The sequence below is a fragment of the Passer montanus genome, unplaced genomic scaffold (assembly GCF_014805655.1).
Source record: "Passer montanus isolate IOZ18808 unplaced genomic scaffold, ASM1480565v1 scaffold1, whole genome shotgun sequence".
NCBI lineage: Eukaryota > Metazoa > Chordata > Aves > Passeriformes > Passeridae > Passer > Passer montanus.
The window spans coordinates 19,207,918-19,228,073 of NW_024356504.1; the positions used below are offsets into that span (position 1 = coordinate 19,207,918).

The 20,156-nt window shown below is 42.5% G+C and overlaps 1 protein-coding gene across 1 annotated transcript; it reads right to left on the bottom strand.

The window, feature by feature from the left end:
• Nucleotides 1-784: 784 nt before the first annotated feature.
• On the bottom strand, nucleotides 785-17,369 carry MUC13 (mucin 13, cell surface associated). Its single transcript, XM_039731529.1, has 14 exons — nucleotides 17,232-17,369; nucleotides 14,628-14,684; nucleotides 13,921-13,983; nucleotides 13,572-13,622; nucleotides 11,652-11,768; nucleotides 10,638-10,744; nucleotides 8,980-9,038; nucleotides 7,490-7,641; nucleotides 6,421-6,546; nucleotides 5,163-5,274; nucleotides 4,035-4,072; nucleotides 3,437-3,524; nucleotides 2,994-3,198; nucleotides 785-1,967 (listed from the first exon to the last, which is right to left on the bottom strand). The coding sequence occupies exons 1-14, from the start codon at nucleotides 17,287-17,289 to the stop codon at nucleotides 1,917-1,919; spliced, it is 1,284 nt and encodes a 427-aa protein (XP_039587463.1). The 5' UTR covers nucleotides 17,290-17,369; the 3' UTR covers nucleotides 785-1,916.
• Between the last annotated feature and the right edge of the window lie 2,787 nt (nucleotides 17,370-20,156).

The window sequence follows — 20,156 nt, forward strand, 5'->3', positions numbered from 1 at the left end:
GTTTTTCTAGCCAGAGGAAAAATGGGTCTCTCTGCCTCTTGTGATAAGTGTAAGCACTGTGCCTTGCTTTGCTCCTCACAGGACAGTACTCTCAAAGGAAAAGTCAAGAAATAAGACCAATTCCCTCCCATCCTCTGAGCAAGGTATCATGAGTAGTTAAATGCAGCTAGCCCCGCTCCCTCGGAGCCATGCTGAGCGTGCAGAGATGCACACAGATGGTGGGCTTGGCTGGGGCCACCAGAACCTGGTGTCCTACAAACCCTGCCAATGGCAGACACCGTGCAGCCAGGTGACAGGAGAAAACTGGAGGAAACAATGAAACCTCAGGAGAACAACAGAGAGAAAACGGCACCTTTCCTCACCAGGCTGAGAAAGCAGGGTCTACCTCCTTTTGCTACAGAAGCCACATAAGAAAGATCAGGACCATGCAGGTCCCAGCTTTCAATCACTTAACTGGCAAGTGGGAGCTGGTTTTGAACATGGAGAGACTGGGAACAAGCATCTGCATGGACACCCTGGTAATCTGCACCCACATACGATGTTCTCTACCCCCAAACTTGTCATTTAAGACACTTCTTTTCAGCCAGTAACAGCTACCATCAGAGCAGCTTGTCCAGCATTATCAAAGGAGATCCAGCTGCACTAACTACACAGTTCCCACCAAAAGCAACCACTGAATATTGGTACCAGTCTCACAACAATAAACATTTTAACTTAATTAATACTTAATAACATTTCTGAACTCCTGAGTGAAAGCTGGGTGCTGATGTAATTAGTCTGTGCACACTTGTGTCTAAACTATGCATAAATTTTAACATAAAACAGTCTCTGGAGTTTTAAAAAACACTTAAATCACTGGCAGGAGCATAAGAAAGCCTTGGTACTGAGAAAAAAATAATGTTTAATAGGAAAAGTTAATCTGCACATATAAAAACCAAATCACAAAATACAACAGAATTAAATGATTCTTTAAATGATTGTAATCTATAAATATATGTACATATGTGTGCATATAAGTATTTTATATAAATATAATGTTAATGCCAGTCAACAGATAATGCACACTCAGTAAAATACAAATTCTTTTACAGACAGGTTTATTGACTGTATGTAAGAAATTAAAAAAAAAACCAAACCAACCCAAACACCAAGCTTATTATCATTCAAACATAAAGACTGCAGAAGAAAGAAAAATGCTAACACTTTCCACAGGAGCTAAAAATGTAAAATCAATGCAGTTTTGCAAGATGAAGAAGAATAGTGTTTGTTTGGAGATATTGTATCTTGCCATTGTATTGGGAAAGAAGACTGTGGAAAAGGTCAGACAAGTGCCATTGTCTCTCACAACCCATGTCAGCAGAGAACTGAACAGAATGCTTTCAGGTGACAAATACTGGGGGTTGAGGAGGGTGAAAAAACCTGTATCTAATATCATAAAGTGAAACACGTCAGATTCTCATGAAAAACAGTTTTCATTGTCCCAAAGCTGTAGTTCAAATTAAGTGAGCACAAATCCAAGTGAAGCTCTGGGTACTGATCTTTTTCAGCATCACAAATATTGCCTGGACCGTCTTCCAGAAGAACTGAAAACCAGCAGGGTTAGAATCCTGGTATCTTGTCTACATTCACTCTCTTGCCAATGCACTGGCCTCTTTGAAGAAGCCTAATGTTTATTGGAGCACATTAGTTCTTTTAAAAGAAGTCCTCTTCTTCACCCTACTCCCTAACATTTTTCCCTTATTTTAAAGTTGATCTCTTTCAAGCAAGAATCTTTCTCTAGAAAACCTTGAGAGAATCTGGGGTTAAGGTCGTTGTTGTCTCTTCTGCTGAAGTAACTGCATTGGTGAGAGGCTGTGAAACTCCTTGCTCTGATCCAGTGTTGTGGTGGTCGTCCATCCTTCTGCTGCTCTGCTCACTCAGTATCTGCTCTGTGTCCTAAAGCCCGTGGGCTCCCGTGACATTTCGTACTACAGAGAATGTTCAGAAAGAAAAGAAGAGAAATAAGGACTCACAAAGATCATCAAGTCTAACACTTGTATGAATGGCCCATACAGGGTTTGATCCCACAGCCTTGGTGTTATTAACCCAAACTGAGCTAATCTCAAGCCTCTGCTTCCTCTCTAGCTCCCTTGCAGAATTCAAGGATAAATCAGTCTTTTTTTTTTTTCTGCAACATGCCTAACACTTGCATGAAGGGCCCATACAGGGTTTGATCCCACAAGCTTGGTGTTGTTACTGAGCTAATCTCAAGCCTCTCCTTCCTCTGTGGCTCCCTTGCAGAATTCAAGGATAAATCAGTCTTTTTTTTTTTTTTGCAACATGCCTTCCACATAATGACACACCTCTGCTGACCAGGGTCCCCTGTGCCACAGCAGTCCAAAAACTATTGGACTGTTCTATATTATTCATGGCATTTCACACCTTTCCCCTCTGCAAGACTGCAGCAGCTGCAGGTGCTCTTGCTGTGAACAAAGCAGCAGCAACCAGGCAAGAGCACACAACCCCTGGACATCAGTTCCAGCTTAAACTGACTGAATCTTGCATGAGGCTGCAGCGGGGAGGTGCCACTGCAGCACCTGTTGACTCTACAGCAGCCCAAAAGAAGCTCAGGAGGTAGCAGCCTGTGATGCTTGCAGGCACACCTGTGCTGAGGGATGGATTTGGCCAGTGCAGAAAAATATCCTATGACACAGCAGGCCACTGGGCAGCCAAGCTCTTGCTTTGACCCTTGTTTTTCACATATCCCTCCTGTGGCTCAAGGATGACTGCTGGGGCTTTAGAAAGGTCTTCATGAGTGCTGATCTCTGCATTGAGGAAAATTTCTGTATTAAGATAACTTTTTCCAGCTGCAGCTACAGTTGTTTGGGTGCCTTTATACCACTTTGAGACCAAGGGAGGATGTATAGAGGGGAGCTTAGGTTCCAAAAATGTCTGTAGCCCACAGTGCTACAGTTCAGGAATTCCATTCCCACAGGACTATGTGAAACACTTACCAAATCATCATAATCCCTCTCTGGAAAACGATCTCTATGTGCAGAACGCATCTCATAGGGGTTGTTGGGCTGATATCCTGGGTTTGCATGGCCAGAAGTGGTCTGCACCCTGGGGAACATGCTTGGTCTGTCTTCAGAGGCATTAATGTCAGAATACCCTGACTTCATCAGGCTCCTCTTCTCTGGATTTTGTTTGTGCTTTGCTCTTCAGAGAAGATGAAAGAACAAAGATTTTAAAAGACTGTTTAGTGTGCCTTACTTATTAAGTAAAATTTACTGATTTGTCCACTCCCACCTTATTTTGAATGCTCAGCCCCCTTCTGAAGCATGCAACAAATTCTTATAGCATGTTTTTTTTTTAGCTAGTGCAAACCTGCAGCGGCTACCCTTATTTTGAACACCCAGCAAAGCAGTTTCTATTCAACTGTAAGGAATACTCTTACCTGACTGAAATAACAGAGACTGCTATCACTAAACTCAGGATAATGGCTCCAAACACTGTGCCCACTATTATAAGGATGAGTTCACTATCTGAGGGGAGGAACAGCAAAAAAGAAACGTGTCAATTGATAACTCACAGTGAATATTGAAAAATGGAAGGGAAGGGAAGGGATTTATTTTAAGGCTCCCGGTGCTTACAACATTTTGTGGACACAGAAGGATGTAAATTAAGGATCTGCATTAAAGACCATCTCTGATGGATGGCTGTTTTGACTCCAGCTCTACGTCCTAATGCTGTGCACTGAATGGTTTTACTCATAGTTATAGGTGAGGAACAGCAACAATTGGATTTAGGGGTTGTTTCAGCTAGTATTGATGCTAAACTCTGTAGTTAGGTGCCAAATGGGCTCTTCCTGTGCCCTAGGCACATAAGATAACAGAGAAATTTCACTTCTTTTCCCATAAAGTAGTCTTTCTATAAATACAGAATGGTGGCATCCCTAAAGGCTACCACTTCTTTTTTTTTTCATCTCAGACAGATTAAGAATTACTAGGTATTTTTCAAGACCATAATTAAAAATCAGAAATTCTTATACTTACTGTCAGTGCAGTCCTCCCCAGAGAAGCCCACTGAACAACTAGAGGAGAGAAAAAAGAAAAAGGGGAAAGAAAGAAAGAAAAGATGATTTTTAGGGTCCCATTTAATCCAAACCATTCTATGATCACAAAACAATAGTATATTTCACCAATTTATCAGCAATTTCTCCACAAAGTGTGTTCATTACAGGTTTCCTCTTTAACTCTATCTTACTGATAAATTATTTACTTTCATTAAAGTGAAACAATCTGCGATTTTCAGAGTGATTTGTGATCTCAGCACTAAAAGTTTCAGCTTCTCAGTCTGCAAAATGTTAAAATGACCTAATTTTTCTAAAGAACTAAACTCTGCACCTCTGAGGTACTTAGAATTGGCATGCAATATCTTTAACACAAGCCTCAGTATAAGGTCTATAAGGACTGGCAAGTCTATCTTCCTCCCACAGTAGTTTCTTATATTTAAAAGATATCAACTTTATGGTAAGAAATGTTCAATTTGCAGCAGTAATAACTACAAAAAGAGCTGAATTAATGGATATGGGGAGTGAGTCTCTTTATCCACCTGAGCACAGCACAACCAGTCACTCACTTGGCCTCACCAGCAAACACCCTTGTTCTGTTCTGATCCTGAGCTGACAGAAATAATTGCAGAGAGAAAACCAAGCAGGAATTAATCACTAAACTCAGGAATTAAGGTCTGAAAGTTGTCGGGAAACAGTCCCCACTGACACCAGTGCAAACACTCCAGGGACTGGAGGCACGTCCTGCTCTAATGCCTGTTGCTTACTAAACACTTCAGCAGAGCAGCTCCCATGGCTCAGCCCCGCTGCCAGAGCAGTTTGTGTTTATGTGTTTAGGTGGTGAAGCACTTTATCCTCTTCACTGACTCACGGGTGACCTTGGCTCTCCTTCCTTTCCTCCAAGGAGTTATGAGTGCACACAAAAGACTAATGCCAAGGAGTGAAAACGCCACGACTTGTGGCACCAGAGCTTGTGACACCCCCTGCTCCCCCTTTGTGATTCACGTAGCTGCAGCCTGTTCTTCTGGGCTGCAGCTGGCCCTGTGGAAGATGTTCTTCTCCCCTGCCTTCACCCACAACACAGGGACGCAATCAAAAGCTGAGTACTCACGCCACACATTCTCCATCCTGATTTTTAAAGTTAATCATACATTTGCATGTTTGACCCCCTTCTTCTTGTATGCAGTACTTGCGATTCTTTGCAGAGCAGGTTTTACTGCAAACTGTATTTTCAGGGAGAAAAACATGAGTGAATTGCAGATAGAAGATTATTTTATTGCTCTGGAAACACACACCCACCCCTCTCCTGTGCTTTGAAGCACCCAAATGTATTTTTTTAGGGCTGTACCCATGTAAAGCAAAAACTGAAATATAAAATCACAAAATTAGAAGTAAATAGGCTGTGTTCAAAACCATCCAACTTCATCAAAAAGGAAATCTGGCTAGGCTGCATCTTCCATAGGCAAGCAATGGCCTGAAGTTTGATCTCACAGCAGATGATTTGCCTGGCAAATTGTATCAGTTTTAGTCAGGCATGACACCACAAAGGCCTACACTGGATCACATCTCACTGGGATTTATTGTAGCCAGCTTTCATAGCTTTATCATGGATTTTTGAAATTTTTTTTGTTTTTCTAAAAATTTTACATGTTAGACTTTTTTTACTTCTGTAGTGTGAAAATTTTAGTTTCCATAAGAAGAAAAGAAGTTACTTCGAAGAAAATTAGGGACATCACAGGGCTTTGGAGGGTAGCCAAAACATAAACAGAGCACTCACTAAAAGACTCCAAACAAGAAAGTAAGTAAAACTAACAGTTTTATTATTAAACTAACAGTTTAGTACTAACAGTCCCCAAAAATGACAGAAAACATTCTTCTCACAAAAGCCTGTCTAAATCCAGGTAATGCAAACATAGAATTAAGAACAAAGGACAGAGACTTAACAGGCTATTGTAGTGCATCATGAGACTTTCAGTTCTGCCAGCTTCCTTCAAGTAACTTGTAGAATTTATTCCCAAAATATGTCCTAGCAGAGAAGGCTGTGAGTATAGGATTCAATTTGTTCCATCCTTTATGTGTTTAGGTTTCAGTTCTCACCAGGACTCTTAACAGTGCATTTAAGGAGTTGCCTACTCACTGCTTTCAGTGATTATTTCATCAAGTTTTAATATTTTATTCTACTGGAATAAAATTATAGATTTGTTTAAAGTGACATATGAGGATATGTTTCTATGGCTTTCTTAACAGTATGCCCATTCCCTGATTTTCAGAAGGCAGCACATTTGCCCAGCACCTTTCTCAAAAACGGACGAAAACAGGGAATAAGCAGATCAGCCTTTCAGTGATAGATAAAGCAGAGAGCTTCTTACCTTTACAAGAACGATCATCCCCTTGTGTTTTTTCTAAATCAGGTTTGCATTTGCATTCTGGAAAATCTTCCCCTTCACACACTGTGGTTTTAGGATCACATCCATAAATATCACAATGTGTTGCCACTTTAAAAGAGAAACAAGGAGCAAAGTTGAATACCCTTCCATAGAAAGCAGTGCACTTGCCCAGTAAATCATAAACCAATTATTTAATAATTCTAAGCAGAAAACAATTATAAGTCCTTTTCTTCGGGCATCAAGATTGCAAACTTTTGGACTAGCCCTTTTTTTCTTCCTTGCTCTTTAACAGTTGAAGTCCTGTTTCCATCACTTCTTCTGACCTTCTGTTTCTCAGCCTCCTGTAATTATCTCCAAACCTTCCTGGCTCCAGCCCATAAAAAGGGACATTCTTCCCATAAGTTCATATTCTGAAAACTAACTTTCTGACTCACCTTATAAAAATTTTTAAAAAAACCAATAACAACCAAAAAAAAAAAGCTTTTAAAAAAGCTGATTTCAAAATAGGAACTTATATTAAAAAGAAAATAGAAAAAGCATCCTTATTTTAATTAGGAACTCATTCTCCCAGCATTACACCTTTAATAATGCAAGAATTTACTAGTTTAAATCAACAAATCCCTTAGCTCAGTAGCTAATAAGTGAGGCCTCATTTCAATTATCATGGCTTATTATGGGAGAAGTCTAAAGAGAGTTTAATCCTATTTTGCCAGTAAAATACTAGCTTATTCTCAGAAGCATAATATATATATTTTTTTTTTTTATCCTGATTTTTCCCACTTCTTAACACTCAGCAGGTTAAAACCACCATGCCATTGTTTACCAGGGAAAAATATTTTCCTTTTCTTCTTTACAGAGGGAGTAGGAAGCCTTAATAAGACAAAAGAGCCTAGCACTGAACTGTTGGCTCTTCAAAATTACCAAAGATTGAACATTCAGCTCCTTAAAATCAACAAGGCTTATGATTTGATGCCCACAGAAATCTTCCAAGTAGGTTTTAAGAAGCTCTGTTTCTGCTGATTAACTGCTTCCCTAGCAAGGGGTTACATACCCTCATAAGAATCAACCAAGGACCGGTCATTCCTGATTGCCTTTTCTATTGCAGCGCTAACAGTGGCCGCAGTTGCATCGGAGCTCTTCCTGAACAGGTTTGTCACTGCTACATTCAGTCCTGGAGCAGCATTTCTGCTTTCACCTGGACGTCTGAAAAGGACAGATAATACCATTTTAAAGTTTCACATCATCTATATGGATAGCAAGCTAGATGCAAAGATGAGAGAAAATTTCTGCCAAATCTCCCTCTCTCACCCAGCTTCTTTCTTCCCATAAAGTAGGTAGTTGCCAAGAGACCTGAAAATGAGTGTAAGTCATGCTCAGGAATACATTAACAGCCATCTTTCCAGTAGGTCCAGGTGTAAATAGGTAGCTGCTGGCTTTAGTGATAACAGCACTTCGCCTTTGCATGCTTTTGATACACAACTGGCATTTTCTAGCTGGGTTAACCTCAAACCAGCTGCAGTGTGGAGAACCTCATCTCCTAAACCCTAATTTTCATATGTTTCCATCAGCCTGTGGTGTTATCCAGGCGTGATGTGGAGAACCCACCCTGATGGGTGATGAGGATAATTCAGGGTGTGACCTTGCAGAAGGGTCTGTTTGCCATGTAGAGCATCTGTGCAAGCCACACACTATCTGGGTTGGGTTCAGCTCACAGCAACCTCCCTGGTGTGAGGTGGAGAGCAGCAGTGACTTCCCTGTTCTTCAGCTAAACCTCCTGCTGCCAGGATATGCACACAAATATCCTTAAGTGGCAGACTGCTCAATTCCTTGAGGTGTTACTGTGCCCCACGTCACAACTGCTCTGCTGGAACTCTGCTAGAACAACATTCTGCTTAGCTGCTTAATCCCTGGGGTGCCCTGAAAAGGCTGACACTGCGTGCTAGCATGCCAGGTTTTGCTTTATAGGGGTTAGGAAACACAGAGAAGATGGCAGAGCTCTGGGGACAGTAACCTGTAACAGATGGGGATAGGAAACAAGAGACTCACAGGGTCTACCTAGACCAGCAAGGGACCAATGCCCACAGCTACACCACAACCCATCCAGTAGCATCTTTTCTCAACCTGCCATCAGGAGACACCAACAAATGCACAATAAAAAATGCATTTGCTATGCCTTCTGTAACGAGGGTTTTTAAATTAAACTGGGACTCCCAGCTGGGTGGCACTCCCAACAGGCACAGGAACTCAGAGCTAACTGTTAGAATTTCAGACATATCAGATATCACAGGGACTGCTAGCTAGATCACAGGGCTGCATCCTACATGGTGCTAGAAGCAGGACATACAGTGTGGAGCTGCCTCAGCCTGCCCATTTCACAGAAACACTGGGGTAAAAATGGGGCCAGCATCCCTCCTGTATGGGCAAGCATTTTGAGCTCAACTCATCCCATATCTTTTATTGAACTGAGAACTTCAGGGGAAACAGATTAAAATGAGGTATGTGGAAGTATGTACTGTGCAAAAAACAAACCAGCAGACTTACTGAATTTTCACGATGACAGTTTCTTCATAGTCTGTTAGACCTTTGAAGGCCTCCTTAAACTATAAAAGAGATAGAAATTAGAGTTCAAGGCAAGCAGAAACATAGACCAAAATCACATGAACCGCTGAGGTTTCAGCAGTAAAGTTTTTATGCAGAATATGCTACTACAGGCACAAATAAAGGAAGGTGATGTGTTAAATCCACCAGGAAAGGTATTGCAGAAGAGGAACAGTGGGGTGCTGCTGTAGAATATGGATGGGAGGGCAGTGGAGGGAGGGAGAATGAATGTCAGGCTGGCTTAACTGGCTGATAGCTACAGATACCCCTTTGCAAACTCTTTGCTTAGGAGGGTGTCTCCACAGCACCAGTCTGTGTACAGGTAGGGGGAAGAAGGAGAAGTTGATCTCCTCACAGATGGCACGTGTCCCTGAGAGGCAGTGAAGTGGGATCATCAGGGTCAGTCTTGTGGGAAGAAGCACTGATGAAAGCGTTGGGAGCTCACCAGGATCAGAAGAAAAGCCACTGCTCTCCCTCATCCCATGAGAAGCAGGGAACAACCAGTGGAGGCAGCTGCCTTCAACTGCCACAACAGCAGGAGGCACCATGAGAAGAGGATAAGATGTCTAATTCAACTGAAATGAAATATTAACTCTCTCTTTCTTTGTAATAAAATTCAAATCACTTTCCATGCTATTTTCACTTTTGCATTCTATTATGCATTTATTTTAGTCCTACATGTGATGCTCTTCCATAGCCATATCATGAAAAAAATGTTGGACAACAAAAATTTGAGAAAATATTTTTTAACATTCTGGAGGAACAACTTTTGGTCACTTTCTGAGACAACCTTCCTAGTAAGCAATATAATAATATGCAGGAATTGATAACCATTTTTGATCATTCCTGATTAACATAGTGAATATTTTTTAATCAGATATCTGGTAGAGTTGCATATATGTTCTTCCATACTGCCAGAAAGAGAAATACACAAATCCCCTTGTTTCAACATGGCAGTATAAATTAAACTGATCATCTTATTTCTCCAGGAAATCTATTACCAGATTTTATGTATAATCATAGAATTATAAAAAAATGTTCAGTATCCATTTCACTAATAACATTAAAATACTAACACTGGAGACTTATGGAAGAGTGTTATTATTTGTTATTTAGATACAGCTGGACAGCCATTTGGAAAAGTTTGTGCTGCACGGAGTCAATAATTTTCTTTAAAAAAAATTTAAAGTTGTTCATTTTTACTTATACTACTGATTATTATTGAGTCTTCAGCAAACAGTGGAGCTCAGAAACTCAATAGGCTGGAAAACTTCACTCAGCCCCATTGCTTCTGGAGAGGGAATGGTGAAAGATGCAGAGAAATTTATGTGAGAACTCCCCAGAACAGAAGTGGTACTAAAAATGCAGATATTCGGGGATTCCCTTCACTTTAGCAAGAGCCATGCATGTGTCATCTGAGGGCAAAGTTCAAGTCTTTTATAAATAGGTCTAAACTAATGTGAAGCATTCTTTGAAAGAAGTAGAAATCTTGCAGAGAGGAACTTTTCTAGGCCCCACATTAGAGAGTGCCCTGTCTGTCTGCATGACATCCAGTATAGCTTTAAATATATGGGAGGGGAAAAAAACCCATTGTCACTCACAAAGGCTGATAATTTGTTGGACAGTTCTTGATACTCTGTGGAATTTACAAATTGAAGATTTTCACTATAAGATGCATTCACTGTAATAGTGGCTGGGTATATTTGCCCTGGAATGAGAACAGAGAGTGTAAATTAGAAAGCATTCAAGAAAGTCCAGTTTCACCTTAGAGTTCTCCAGCTTTTAGGGATGGGGAAATAATGCAGAAAATAAATCAGTTGTATTTTTCCTATACGGGAGGGATCAATAGAGGACAAATCAATTCAGTCACAGTGGAAGATGTTCTTTGGCTGCCAGGGAAGAAGGCAGGATCCTGGGCCCAACCAAGCTGTCCTGATTATGAAACTGAGTAACATTAAACTGTCAGCATGGCCTGAAGCTACAAGACTTTTTGCAAGGTGTTACAGAATTTAGTGAGAAAAAATGTATATTGAGTACTCCAAATTTGCAGCTATTAAGCACCTAATGTGGTTCACTGTGGTTTACAGAAAAAGTAATTCAGAATCAAACTGCTTCTTAAGCCTCACAAGTAAATCTGAGAATCCTGCCTGCTGATCCTCAAATAAGAAGCCCTATTTTCTCACATTCTTGGCCTTCAGAAGCATTTCAGAGATGCATTTCCACAGGACTCTGATGAATGTTTAGCAATGGGGAAAAATCAATCTGGTTGTTCACATGTCTTCATAAGTCTGGTCCTTTAGAAATCATTGCCATTGATATTAATGTCAGGTTTACACTTGCATTTTTTTCCTGCTTTTCACTCATTTTAATCTCCTACACCCCTGACAGAGAATTCACCTTCTTTTCCTAGAACATTAACCTCCTTGGCTGTCACTGTTTTGCAAGATTGCAATCTAGGCCATTGCAGGAGTGGCTGCCTGCAAAGCAAGAAATCACTCAGCAGTCACTTTCCCAGACTGATTATGTTTTCAGTTATAACATGACAACAAGCTATATGGGAAGCAAAATTCACCTGAGCAGGAAACCAAAAGCATTGATGCCCTTCTGCAACTCACCTTTGCTACAACTCTTATTGCTGTAGTAGTATCCATATTTGCACACACAGGTATAATTGCTTTGTAAGGAAATACAGGTAGCTGAACTTCCACAAGGATCTCCACGGCAGAAGTCCACTAATACCAAGATGAAAGATATTGACATTAGGGTTTCTGTGAATTTCTTCAATAGCCAGCTCGTGTATAAAGTCATTCATATATTGAATAGTTCATAGATACTATGATTCTGCTAAGGGAAGCTACCAGGTATCTTGTAGAGAGTATAGATGCAATTGCAGAGCATACAGCTATATATCTTGCTTGTTGAATGCATAGTAACTGTTTTCCCTAGACAATCCAGCAGGATATCACAGTGAGGACACAGAGTATTGCTGAAATTCATTCTCTGTCACACTGAGCATTCACAGTTCAACACTACTTAATACAACTAAAAGCAAATCAAAGAAAGAAGGTATATCAAGGCTTGCCAAAACCAGTGACTGTTAGAAAAAGACAGACTGCAATAGTCTGTGTGGCTTTAATACTGCACTGGTAAATATTTGCCTTATTATGACAGTATAGCACAGTCCTTTACTGCAGACACATTAATGAGGACAACAAAGTGAATCACAATAGTATATTTTCTCAGAGTAATTATATATATTCTGTAAGGTTTTAGAGTATGTATTTTATATCTATATCCATAACTTAAGTGGTTAATAAGTAATTAAAATTTATACTTTTATACATCTTATATATAGGATGGCAATTACAGTTCTCATTCAAGCTATCAAATTCTGTTTTTCACCCTGCCTTGTTTTTTTACACTTCACGTCCTAAGTACAGTCTCATACTTGAGACATTTTCTGTGAAACGGGGGAAAAAATAAGAAGCTCATTCATATCCCCCCGCAAAAAAAAAAAAAAAAAAAAGAAAGAAAAAAGAAAAGAAATTAAAACACTCAATGAATTTTCATTTCCTATAAGGTTCATCTCCAAATATATTTTCCAGAGAATCTAGTGAATTTTTTTTTCCTGATGAAAAAGATCCCAAGCTCAAGGCTACAACAATTGTGAACTCTTCCAAACACATCCCACTTGGAGCAAGGGCCCTTGTGAAAGAGTGGCAGGGAGATACAGCATTAAATGAGGACACTTTGCCTACACGGAAGGCCCTACTGGGATTAAAAATGGTGGGGTATGGAGAGCTCAGGACAGACACATGCACTGTCCCCCAGAATGTGCTCCTGGCCCCAGCTGCATGCCAGGATGTGCCTCAGATCCCTCCCTGCCCATGCTCCAACAGCCTCAGGGACAACTCCCTGCAGGGCCACGTCAGGGGCTGGCCTGGGCACCTCTTTGCAGGCATCCTCTTGTATCCCTGTCTGGTGCATGGATCACCTTGTACCCAGGCCTGGTGTGAGAAGCAAAGGCTCCAAGCAAGAAAGGAGCAGCCTCTTCAAGTGTCCCCCAACACATTTGCTTTACAACAAAGACCAGCAGGGAAAAATGAAGAGTGGAAGTTTTTCAAGATCATGGTCTGGGTAATTTTTTCTCCAGTGGGAGAAGAACTCAGAGAAACCCAGGCAGGGGAACTTCTCCCTGCTTGGATATATGCAGGGCTCCCTGGAACATGGTTACTGAAAGCTGACCCAAGAAGGTGAAGCCTGAAAGCTTTTCTCCTTACCTGAAGGTTCTGTGATTGGCGTCTCTGTTCACATTCTCCTTGCAGCAAAGACCAGCAGGAAAAGAGGGAAGAGTGGAGGATAATCCATCTGGTAATAATGGGCACCATTTGGTCAGCTTAGTCTCTTCTGGAAGAGGAACTTGGGAAACCCAAGCAGGGGAACTCCTTCTTGTCTGAGGGAGCTACAGAGCTCCCTGGACTTGGTTACTCCAAGCTGTGCTTACAAAATGCTGCCTCAGCATTTTTGCTCCTTACCTGCAGGTGCTGAGGTTGGGGCAGGATCTGTTCCATTTACAGCACTGTTATCTGAAAAAGGGAAGAGAAGAGACGTGGCAGCACTGCCTAGCACGATGGAAGAGTGGATGTTTTTCAAGGTCATGGTCTGGGTAACGTTCTCTCCCGTCAGAGAACAAGTCAGAGAAACCCAGGCAGGGAAACTTCTCCCTGCTTGGATATATGCAGGGCTCCCTGGAACATGGTTACTGCTACTCAGAAAAACCCAGGCAGGGAAACTTCTCCCTGCTTGGATATATGCAGGGCTCCCTGGAACCTGGTTACTGAAAGCTGTCCCCAGAAGTGGAGGCCTAAAAGCTTTTCTCCTTACCTGTACCTTCTGAGGTTGGCATCTCTGGTGGGTCGGGACCTATTCCATTTTCAGTACCGTATTCTGAAGAAGGGAAGAGAAGAGACATGGCAGCACTGCCTAGCATTGTCTGTTCAAAAAGCCTTTGGCAATTCTGGGTTTGTAGGACAAGCGCTGAGCAGGGAAGTGCTGTGGACCATTGTGGGGCTGAGCAGTCAAAGCCCTGAGCACCCTTGCCCAGCCTCTTGGCTCTCCCTGGCTCGGATGCCTGTGCCACCTCATGTGTCCATGACCCCTTGTCCCCCAAGGGCAGCGCTTGAACACAAGGACCTTACACACACTGTAAGGTAGTGTCCCCTGCTTTGTGGACACGGCTGTGTCAGCCAAAGCTGTCACTTCCAGTGGCAACCAGCCTCATTCACACGTCCCTGCAGGATCTGGTCACAGGATTCCCCTGGGCATCTCTACAGGGATCCCCTTCTATCCTGGTCTGATGCAGGACATAAAGGTGCCAAGCACAAAACCAGCCGCCTCCTCAACTCTTCCCGAGTGCTTCCTTCTTACAGCAAAGAGCAACAGGGAAAGATGGACTTGTGGAGGGCATTCACAGCCTTGATCCGGGCACACCTGTCTCCCCTGGGAGAGGAATTCAGGAACACCTCTGTGGGGGCTGCAGAGCTCCCTGGGACTGCTCCCAGAAGGGGCTGCCTGAGGGCTCTGCTCCTTACCTGCAGGTATTGAGCTTGGCGTCATTGTTGTGCCAGCAGATGTTTCAGCAGGGGCTTCTGATGGAGGGAAAAGAAAAGAGATGGCAGCACTAGGGAACTCTTTGCACACAGGACAATTGATGAGCAGACAAGTCTGGGAGGACCTGTGTGTGTTGCTGAGCAGCCACTCCTCTGGGCAGCCTTACCCTGCCTTTTGTCAGCCCCAGGCCTCGTGCTGTGCTGTACAGATTCCTGTGGACATTTCTATTCCAGGAATTCTTCTTCTGTCACAGAATCATCTTGAATATCAAGACCTTCTTTCCCTGGACTACACCTCTATGTATTTCTGACAGTATACATTATTTTTCCTCTTTCTATTCCTTCCCTGTCATAATTATTTCTGAATAGAAGGAACCCTGCGTGATACCAGCCAATTGTTGAAAATACTTCCTCAAACTTTGGTTTCAGCCTTTGTTATTGTTTTCTTTCAAAATATTCTAGTTATTTGTTTTTCAGTTGTTGGGTTTTGCTTTATTTAACCTGTGTCATTCTCAACTCTTGATAAAAAGAATGAGTTCAGGTTTGAGGGGTTGGTTTGTTTTGTTTTTCTTAGATGTAAGAAGAACAAATAAGAAACCAACCTTGCTGATAAATGTGTGATACTGACAAATGGCCAGTTTGCATCATGTAATCTAACTTTAATCTGAATTAGTTAATTCTTATTATTAACTCTTATTAATTAATCATTAATTTACAAGTTAAGAATAAACTTATTTACTCTGCATGAATGCTGCTGCAAGCATAATTTTATCTAAAGCATTAAAAGCACATAGCTGAAAGACTTATGTATTTGTGGCTAAAATCCATGTCCCAATGTCTGCTGCACATCTCAGCAGACATTTGAAAATAGACCCCACTATTCTAGAGCTTTATAAGGCTTTGAAAATCCAAAGTGAAGAAAATCTTCTACATTTTTTTTTCTGATTGACAATGTATCTCACATAGAAAAGGCACATGCGAAAGACAAGTAATCCATTAGCCTCCTCTAGGTGAAGGGGAACACGAGCAATTGTGGCAGCTCCCTGCCAGGCCTCTTGCCTCCACTGGTCATTGAGTTCTATAAACAGCATTATTTGTTCCCTAGTTAGTATAAATGGGTATTTTTCCTAAAACCATGACAATATGAATGTCTGCTGGCCATTCCAACGGGCAACGGATGTTGGAACAGCAACCTATTACAGAGGTAGCTTTTTTTACAACTGCTGAAGCTGGAAGGCTCTGGCTAACCACCATCCAGGAGTACCTTTGGACTCAGGAAGAACAGCATCCACGGTGCCAGCAGAGTGCAAGAGGTGCAATTGAACCTCATGGATGGGCTTGACAAAGGTAAGCTGAGCAAAGGTGGCTAATTTATGGCTCTGTGTGCCTAGATCCAACCTTCTATGTATGGAAACAGGATGTGTTAATGGGCTTGGGCATTACCACTGTGATAAAGAAATGGATGTTACCACCAAGGACATACAATAACAGAGACATCTGGCTGTTGAGCAGGGCAGGGCCTTTGCCAGTACTATTCAAATGGACATATCCTGCAAAGCTTTTACAATGTTTGCTTAGAATGAGAAAGGTTTGTGGGCAGATCTATCCTATGCAAAGTCAGATCAAGTGAAAAATGGGTATTGCTTTCAGTAAGTCTTGGCACAAGAATTTTCACATCTTGCTATTACCTACAAGCCTCCCACCAGGATACCAACCAACAAACAATCTTGAAGATTTCTATGTTTATGATTTACAGCTGAAAATTGGTCTGTAGCACACTGTGGATGTTGCTGGAAATACATCTTTCATTCCCAGTAGTCAACAGAGACCCACAACTGTCTGCCACCAGTTGCAAGCTTAACAGGTCTTAATTCAGCTGACAACTCTGCAATTTTATCTTTGTATAGCTAGGAGTTCCTGTCCTCTCACAGCTTCAAGCTGCTACAAAACTCTTCATAGAGATGCTTTACTTCTGCTAATGTTTTCACCCCTTCATACCTCTCACTGAGTATCAGGAAAAGGCAAGTTTAGCTGTAGGCTCCGGCCCACAACTACCAACTTTGGCACAACACCAGAAAATGTACTAAGTGGCTTAAGGAATGACACCTTTAGTTTGAACAGACTATGGTGCATTCCTCTTGAAAGCTGGTGATGATGTTTCCATTAATTTATTTCAAAAGGAGAGAACAAAAGCTCAGTGAGCCGGCTCAGAGGGAGCTGCTTTCCAGACTGGTTGGTTAAGGAGCCTCTGGCCAAAAGGGTACTGGGGTGGAACAGTTGCACCTTTTGTTATGACTGTAACAGAGCTTGAATTACCTGGGTTTAGTATGAAAGTCCTGAAAACTGCTCTTGGAATAGGCTGAATTAGGTTAATCATAAGCACCAGTGATTTTCCATTGTTCTGCGAACAAGGAAAGCCGTCGGCTTACAGTGACATCTTTCACCATTAATTAATCAAAATCTAGACATGCTGAATTGTGTATCACAACTGGCTTCTCAACAGCTGCTGAAAGTACTAGAAAATCCATTCACTGCCACACAATAGCTGCCTTGATAAATCACAAAACAGAAGATAGTGGTTCTTACCTTTCAGAAGGCTCAGCACCAGGCCGAGGCACACAGCGAAGAGCACAGAGCGTCTCATTGCCACTTCTGCTGCTGCTGCCACTTGCTGCTAAGCCTAAGAGAAAGTGCCTTTCTCTTCTGGCGTCAGCTCATTTAAGGTCCCAGGCACAGGTAAAGAGCTCAGCCCTGAACTGACGTCATGGTGGCAAGTGGCAAATGATAAATTCAAGCGGTGTTTTTCTTCCTCCTCAGGCTGGGAGGAGATTTCTGGACCTGCAGCGTTCTTCCTTTAAGTCATAAATACTTGAGATCTGTTGACACAAGGAAGTTACTGCTAAATAAGCTGACATGGGAACTGACAGTGCACCAGCTATCCCCTGCCAGCTTTCCATACCAACACCTTCCACGCAAATTAAATGAAGAGTGCAGTATAATCTGTTCTTAAAGTGGAAGAGGTGACCCTACCCCAAGCCACGCTAATTATGCACTTGGAAAAGAGTACCTGGGATCCACATGCTCACTTCCCTTGCAATAAATCACCAGTACAGACGAGCTTCATTCCTCAAACTCCAATTATTTTTTTCTTATAAGCAAAATCTTATGCAAAAGCACTTCTTACTTCTTAACAGGGTCAAAAGAAACAGAAAACTCCTGCATCTCTGACATCAAAGAAACAGGTCTGACATTGGCCCTTCTGGCAGTGATCATGGCTGTTTTGTTTGCTGCCCTCTTATGTGTGTTGCAGGCTCACTGAAGTGGTGAGCGAAAAGAGGAGCAGGCAGGACAGCCAGCAGGTGTTTTTGTCTTTATCTGAGTGGCAGCCTCCCTTTCTTGAGAGAAAGTGTACTCCTGATAGAGAGACATTGGTAACCAGGGAATGTCAGGCTGGAGCAGAAAGCCTGCAGCAGGTCTAGAAATGACAAAAAGCCCAGAAAGGCGTTAAGCAGGTAACCCTGCTGTGATGCGTGGAAAATAGGTTGGAGACTGAGACTTTTTAACGTTGTACTCTAGGAAGCTTCTGAAATGGCCAGTGAGAGACCAAGATGGGAAAAAGGTCTCTGTGGGCAGGAGTTGGTTATCCTGCCCAAGTTTTCCAGTGTTTGTTCTGCCTTGTGCTCCAGTAAAATGCACTGCTTCAAAGTCTCTTCTAGCTGCCTCCCCTGCCCAAGTTTTCCAGTGTTCTGCCTTGTGCTCCAGTAAAATGCACTGCTTGAGATCAGCTGGGCCAGATCAGTGATTTCCAGTTCCTCCTTTTCAGGCAAAGGTGTAATTTCTCTAATTTTGAAGATCTGAGTGTCTCTGTATCCTGCCACAACTGCCAGTAAAGTCTTTCTCTGAAGAAAACACAGGTTATGCCATCATTACTAGACAAAAGGAGGACGAACAACCCATCAGTGTATCCCCTGAAATGCCGCTTCTAATGGCTATGGTCCTGGTCTCCTCTGGCAGACCCCACTGCCAGCAACACAGGCAGGTTATGAACACACTACTGAATGCCACGTAACAGCTCAGTGTAGTAAATGCCTCTCCCTTCATCTGCTTTTGTTTGATTTTCTTTTTTAAGAACAAGAAATGCAGTCTTGGGTAATCTCCTTGAATGAAGGAGGGTGAGAGAGACCAAAAGTATTACTCAAAGTCATTCCTGAGCAACTTTTAACTTGCACTGAACCAGGAAACGCTGTTGGCTTACAGACAGCAAAAATGGTTGTGTGCCATTGCCTCTGTTGGCACAAGGAATGAGCAGCCTTGTCCCTCTGTGAACCTGCTCAGGATGCTGAGCCTGAAATGTGGGGGTTTTGCCTGTGCCTTCCTTTGTATCCCTGTCCCTGAAGTCCCTCCAGTGTGACCTGTTCCCCACACCTACCCCTAGTCCTCACAGTGACCCCCTCTCCCTCTCTCTGCTCCTTCAGGCCGTGCTGGATTCAGCTCCTACCCTGCTGCTGCTCCCTCCCATGCCCACTGCCCATCACTGATCATTCAATTCCTCCAGGCCCCTCCTTAAAACTGCCTTGCCAGGAAGCTGACAGAATAAGAGAAGGAAATGCCTGGGAAATGTTTGGCCCCAGTGCCCTGTGCCTACCTGCTTGGCCAGCCTCCACCTCAGGCCACCACCACCCTCCCAGCTTCAGGGCACATCCAAAAATGAATCTCAAAGTCTTGTTAGAATAACATATTTCAGTGCTGTGAGCCCCAGACCCCAGCAGGTGCTTCAGGCACAGCTTTATGTCCCCCATCCTCTGGCAATGTCCATCTCCCAGACTTACACTCTTCAGTCTTCATGGTACACTCTGATTTTCCAATGCTGTCTCAAGATGCAGCTAGACAAATCCAGCTCTTAAAATCTCCCTGTTGGCTGTAAAGCAAGTGCATGGGACCAAAATATCTTCTGAGGGCACTACAGAAAATGAGGGCCAGGTCTCTAGCAGGTGTAAATGGTGCCGCTTTTCTGCCTACACTGGAGACTACAGGTTGAGTGTGCAGTCCTGCACATTAGAACTGTTTTCTAGTGAATGCACATCAGGAGCTGGTGTGTTACCTATATTTTTAAACTTTACTTCCATTCCTACCTGGTTGTTTATGTTTATTACGATCACAGCTTTGGCAGTGTGAGTCATTTGCAATTCAAAAGGCCCCGGTTCCTCCAGGAAATAATGGAATGAACAGACATACATTTCAGGGACTAGCAGTTTTCATCTCTGCTTGCCCTTCCCTGTCCATTTTGTGACACATCAGTGGTCACAACAGGCTCTCTCCAGTAAGGAAGGTGACATGCTCTATGTGTCACATTGCTTGGTGATTTGTGGGGGAATTAATTATAGAGATATGGTGGTTTAGGAGAACAACACAGAGAATTAACCAAAGAGGAGAACTGATACCAGTGAAACTGCACTTACTAATTAAGTCATTAAGCACAATAAAAAGCTGACTGTTAGTCCAGACAGACTC

What these genes read in the sequence shown, in the direction of transcription:
- MUC13 (XM_039731529.1), bottom strand. Translation starts at nt 17,289, where the DNA reads ATGAGACGCTCTGTGCTCTTCGCTGTGTGCCTCGGCCTGGTGCTGAGC. An exon ending in CCAACAAATTATCAGCCTTT is followed by an intron (nt 9,039 to 10,637) that starts GTGAGTGACAAT and finishes TCTCTTTTATAG; the next exon opens with TTTAAGGAGGCCTTCAAAGG. An exon ending in ACTGTCATCGTGAAAATTCA is followed by an intron (nt 7,642 to 8,979) that starts GTAAGTCTGCTG and finishes TGTCCTTTTCAG; the next exon opens with ACGTCCAGGTGAAAGCAGAA.